Source organism: Lingula anatina, unplaced genomic scaffold (genome assembly GCF_051362555.1).
Source record: "Lingula anatina isolate TDL-2025a unplaced genomic scaffold, LinAna3.0 unanchor82, whole genome shotgun sequence".
NCBI classification, from domain to species: domain Eukaryota; kingdom Metazoa; phylum Brachiopoda; class Lingulata; order Lingulida; family Lingulidae; genus Lingula; species Lingula anatina.
The window spans coordinates 863,312-869,547 of record NW_028257603.1 but is presented as its reverse complement, the minus strand read 5'-3'; the positions used below and the strand labels follow the sequence as shown (position 1 = coordinate 869,547).

Genomic DNA, 6,236 nt, shown 5'->3' with positions numbered 1-6,236 from the left:
AATATGTAGAAGTATATAGAAAAAAAAAGCTTCCTGATGAACTTGGGGGGAAGGGTGGAGAACACGTCAAAAATCTCTTGCGGTGGGTGTAATCGCACTTTCTTTGTTCTAAGGTTTCCTTATCTTTTTTTTCTCACATTCTTCATTTTCATCAATGCGTTCTGGTTTCAGCAAATGTTAAAAAACGTCATTTCGCAAGGTATTAAAGGGGCACGGTGTTCCATACGCGTGAGATCGTGACTTGTGGTTGTGAACATAAAGGAGCGCAATGGAAACACGGTGTTGATTCTACACTCTAAACGCTTTTAATAAGTCTGTACATGTATAAACATATTGAATTTTCTTTTAAAAATGTCAACCGATCTCTTCAAAACCAGGAAGAAAAACATATTGGATAAAAGACCCAGAGAAAGTACTACATTTAGTTAATTGTTCGTGTATAATCCTCGTCAAATTCACAACCAAAGTAGAAGAGTAATACAATGTGTAAGCTTAGATAAATGTTTATGTAGTCCATAAATATATATAAATGCCTATAAAAAAGCCCGTCGCCATAATTTGGCCCTATCTTAAGAGGAGAGTTTCATGTGGAATTATAGAATGTGACTGCATGAGTGGCTGTTTAGTAAAAAAATTGTGTATGTGAATCATTCCTTACTCGCAAAAAGGGAGCCCAGATTGCCGATAACTGAAATGTCCACGATGCCAGGAAATGGTTACTTTATTCTGTATCTGTGGTGTTTGGTGAATTTCATTGTTAGTTGTGGAGGTTTCAAGGCTCAGAGATGCCCGGCGCCATGTCACTGTGATTTTACGTCCTGGTCACAGGGGATTCTCAACTGCTCTTACAGTCCAATCCGTGCCCTGCCCCTGGAGATAGCTATACCACGTAATACAACTGTACTGGATCTACGCTACACCGGTCTGTCTGAGATCCCACCGCACGCATTTAACCAACTGGAGGGACTGAAAGCACTGTATGTCGGAGGGAACAACATAAAACACTTTCACGAGGATAGTTTTACAGGTTTATGGAATTTGGAACTCTTAGATTTGTCTCCACTTCATTGGGACATGAACTTCGATTATGAAGCATTCCCCACGAACTTGTTTCGTGATTTAATCTTGTTAGAAGTTCTGATGTTCGGAAGAATGAGCAGCAGTGCACAGATTCAACAAGGCTATTTAGACCAAACCTTAGCTCCCTTACACCAATTGCAACAGGTGACCTTTCCAAGTCTACCGGATGGAAATCCACCATTTGGTCGCGGATACAACAATCTTACTTCACTGAAAACAGTGGTGTTTCATGGAGTTGGATCTGTAACGAACATAAGAAAGCACACTTTTGCCATGTTGAAAAACTGTCCTATCGAACGATTAGCTTTCATTAGCTGTGGACTGGACACCGTAGAATATGGCACATTGTCTTCATTTCCACATCTGAAAGTATTGGACATAGAATATGCCAACTTTGTGTCAGTCACAGAGGCCGAGAAGATTATATGTGACCTGAACAATACCTCAATTGAAGTTCTTCACATGTACGACATATTCGGATGGCGAAATGGGGAACCAAATGTTCCACAGTGGATTGTGTTTGCTGATACTTTTCAGTGTTTGAAACAAACATCACTTAAGACATTGGAATTAATGCGCAATAGAATAGAAGCGATTGACCTTCAAAATTTAAAGTTTCTGCCTCATTTAGAATATGTAGATTTGTCTGGCAACAACCTTTTATTTACTTTGGAAAATGGAAAACAGGACTTTGGTTTCGATAAAACATTTCGTGATCTGATGTTAAATACAAACCTAACACTTTTTAGAGTGGACAACAATGTTTATGGCAGGAGATTGGTGACACCTCAAGATATTCCATCAAACTCTTTTTGGTATGGCCGTCCAAAGCTTCCTTTAGAACCAGCTAAATACTCGTATGTAAGCCCAACCCCCCAAACAACTCGAAGTGCCCCACATAATTTTCGGTTAGAGCTCCCAATTTTGAAAATAAACCTGCCTGAAAATTTAGAATACGTGTCTATAAGCTGGTGGGCCACAGATAGAAATAATATCTTACCATGTGATACTTTTAAGGGGTCCGTTTTTTTGTTTCCAAACAAGCTCAGATATCTCAGAATAGAGGACATGAATTTAAAAACTTTTTGTGCCTCACTTTATGGCTTAGATCGGCTAGAGTTTCTGGATTTATCTTATAATGGTGTTAACTTCCTTCCAAAAACATTTTTTGATAATTTAACCTCACTGATATACTTGTATATGAAAGAAAACAATTTAGGACCTTTGATAGCTGAAGGTGGTCTTAATCCATTACAACTCCCTCATTTAGAAATCCTCGATTTATCAGTGAACAAAATCAGCACAATACCAAAAGACTTTTTTGGCTATCTTGTATCCTTAAAACGGCTGGACATCAGCGACAATCGAATATCAACATTATCTTTTACTATTACAAACTTACTTTCCATAGAATACATAGATATAAGCACTAACCAACTAACTGCCTTGTCGATATCACAGTTGGATTACATTTTGAAGATAAATGATAGTAGTTTGGATGTAACTTTGAACATGAGCAACAATCCCATGGACTGCAACGTTTGCGACGGGATAGGATTCCTCCATTTGATTATCCATTCCAACATGACGACAATATTCTCCAACGACTCCACTTGCTACGTGAATGGATCTAAAACAAGCTTAGAGAGCAGCCTGAGTAGACTTGATAGGGAATGCGACAGTTCTCCACATACGATCATTTCATCAAACCAGTGGCTTTCCTTGGTAGCATCTCTTGGTGTCATATTTGCTGTTGCCTGTGGATTTATAGTAGCTTACATTTACCGTTGGAATATCAAGTGAGTTAACTTGTGAGTGTATGTAGACAAGTTCAATTTTTATATTGATTAAATATGTATCAAAATGCGCATAAAAATAATTTAACACAGGAAAACTATTATATATAGTCCTAAGGGTTCATTGTGCTCTCTTTGCAACATATACTAAATATAGTGATAGAATCTAGAAAATATAGTATTAAAATGAATATTAATACTAATAGTTAAAATCAAATACAGTGTAGGTTATCCTTTGAAAACTAATTATCAATTGCTAAAGGTGGTCTACATCCAATACAACTCCCACACTTAGAAATCCTCGATTTATCAGTGAACAAAATCGACATAATACCAAAAGACTTTCGTGGCTATCTTGTATCGTTGAAACGAATGCACCTCAGCGACAATGAAATATTTACATTATCTTTTACCATGACTAACTTTCTTTTCATAGAATACATAGATATAAGCACTAACCAACTGAATTGTCGCTATTGGAGTTGGACTACATTAGGAAAGTGAATCCCAATAGTTTGAATGGGTATTAAAGTGTTTCTATGTCATTTAGTGCGACATTTCAGTAAAATATTTGTAATGATTACCGATCACGTTTTTGTTTTTCTCCCAATTTTATAGATACCACTTCTTCCTTCTTCGCCGCCATTTTCGAAAGAGAGGTGTCATTGCTGCACCACCTGGTCACGTGTACGCCTCCTATGACGACAACGATTATTACTGGGTAACGCACGTGCTGTTGCATCATCTAGAAGACGTGGATCAACTTGATGTTATCATAGATCAAAGAAATTTCATTGGTGGCGCTTCCCTTTCCGAGGCCATCGTAGAGGCCGTGGAAAACAGCAGAAAAACAGTGCTTGTTCTGTCTGAGAGCTACGTGCTCAATCCTTGGTGTGAGTTTGAGTTTCAGATGTCTCTTGCTCGTGGTTATCAATCAGTAATCCCGGTTATGTTTCAACCTGTGCCATTTGATGCTATGACGAAATCGCTGCGAAAGTACATTAGAGCTAGAGGGTATATAAAGTGGACTGAGGACCCCGATGGACAACGTTTGTTCTGGAAACGCCTCTCCAACGCCATCTTTGATGAGAATAATATACTTGTGCAACCCGAGAAAGATGACACGACTGAACTCATGTAGCTGATTGGATTTGATTTTAAACTGTTGAGGGTATATAAAGTGGACTGAGAACCCAGACGGACACTGTCTGTTCTGCAATCGTCTTTCCGACGCAATTTTTGATGTGAATAAACCACTTGAGCAAGCTGATGAAGACGAGATGACTGAAGTTATGTGGCTGAGGTTTTTGGTTTTTGAACTGTTTTGTAACATGCACTTATGGCTTACGTATTGTAGATCAGATCGAAAAAACTGTGTGGATATTTGTAACAATTGTGTGACAATATAAATTATTTTGAGTAAATAAATTTTGATATGTAGATGCCATAAATAGATGCATATTTTGTAACGTCACTTTCTTTTCGCCTTTGCCGACTCTTGTATCCAGTGTTCTGTATTAATACAGTATTCTTTATTAGTACAATATGCACCTCGATTAACCTAAAGCGGCTCAGCAATGGGAGAGAGAGATTTGATATAAACATTTCTCACTTTAATTTTTTTTTTTTTTTTACGAAAGAAATTATTATGTTTAAGACACTTCTTCAACAAAGATTTTTTAAAATAAAATACTCGTATACATGTATAATCTAGGCTTGGAGCAAAAGAAGAAAAAAGCCGCCAAAACTACATAGCATATTTCTGCCCTTGAAACTTTGTCATGTATGTATTGGTGCACGAGGTTGTTAGAAAAATGTTAAGGATGTCAGGACAAATTGGGAATTGCTTTTTTGGGATAGGGGCTTCCTGGTACCTCATGTCACTGTCGTTCCCTGCATCCAGATGGGAGAGGAGAGAAGGAAGTGTTAAATACAATCCATGCATTGTCTTAAAAACATAAAATTTCTCGAAAGATTCTTCTTTCTCTTTCGTTTTTTATAATTATGTATAAGCAACAAGTATGTTTATTTGTATGTAGCAGAAATCTGTTGGGCGAAAAAAAATTGAGTAGCAGGAGTAATTGAACTAACAAGTACAGGCTTTCACAGGACAAAACATAAGTGTTGAGTACAAAAATGCTGCAATTTTCTCAGGAGTAAATTGTACCTAAATAGGGCCTAAGTTAAATAAGCCTGACCTTCATCGAAGTATCAAAACCCGTTCTACCGTACATGACAACAAAGGGTATCCAATCATAAAGAACAGGGGTACATGAGGGAATCCCCCACAGCTGTGGGCGAACAATAATGTGTACACGCATGGATTCTCAAGGTCGTAATCAAAATAATAAAAAAAGCGCATAAGACATCTACGCCCGACAGTTTGTGCCGTTTGTGTGTGACATGATAAGCAATTTGATGTTAGTCATACAGAGGCCTGTATAGTCCATTTGTATAATACGTCACCCTTCCACTGTTGCTGATGCCTTGTCACTGATAACATGATAATGACTAAGCACACCTCTAGAAGTTTTCTGAAAACCTCAAAGAGATCTGATGGAAGACTTCAAGTTTTTTTTCCAGGGAAAGCTTGTCATATAGCACAGTGCTTTTATATAATCCCGCCCCCCCCCCACTCCCGCACAATCCCCTCCCCCCCGGACGATTCCCTCCGAAAATAAATATTTATATACAAATATATATAAATAATATATATTTATATACAAATATATAAAAATATAAAGTGAAAAGGAATTTCTTATAAAATAATATGTTTCATGATGAAGACGCATTATCACATTAAAATATTAATAAAAGGGATGGAATGTTTTAAACTTTATAGTTTTTACAGTACTTTATATTTGTATACGAATATATATTTCTTGGGGGGGGGGGCTTTCCTGGGGGCGGGGGGATTGTCCTAGAATCGTCATAGATATACGATTGAAAAAATTTAATATTTAAAAATATGTTCAAAATAGTTAATATCGTTTGATCTAATATATATTTTATTTTCATTTTACTACTACGTATATGAAACTTTTGAAATTTGAAAATAAAGATAGATAAAATGTCAGATATGATATGCAAAGCGTATTACTGATACGAAAAATCTACTCATTAACATCACGTATGTTTGCAACTGAACTTGTAAAGCACCCCGCACACGGTAAGCAATTGGCGCGCGCCACTTGCGCTGAGCCAGATGCTCGCGCTCCTCAGCTCCCCGCAAACGCTGCGCTCTTGGCTCAGCAGAGGTGCCTCCTGGCCTGCCCCTAGAGGACGCACTGTGGACTGTTTTGAAATGATGTGATATTTTCTTACAATACCCAAATAAATTTTAATTTCTTTTGAAGTCAG

The 6,236-nt window shown here is 37.4% G+C and overlaps 1 protein-coding gene across 2 annotated transcripts; it reads left to right on the top strand.

The window, feature by feature from the left end:
* Positions 1–529: 529 nt before the first annotated feature.
* LOC106170657 (toll-like receptor 4) lies at positions 530–4,329 on the top strand. Of its 2 annotated transcripts, none has more exons than XM_086998688.1 (2): positions 530–2,891; positions 3,495–3,631. In XM_086998688.1, exon 1 carries the CDS (start codon positions 694–696, stop codon positions 2,881–2,883), a length of 2,190 nt encoding a protein of 729 aa, XP_086854814.1. In that variant the 5' UTR covers positions 530–693; the 3' UTR covers positions 2,884–2,891; positions 3,495–3,631. The 2 variants fall into 2 exon arrangements, with proteins under 2 accessions (XP_086854814.1, XP_013406084.2); XM_013550630.2 differs by having other exon boundaries at positions 540–2,879; positions 3,495–4,329.
* The last annotated feature ends 1,907 nt before the right edge of the window (positions 4,330–6,236 follow it).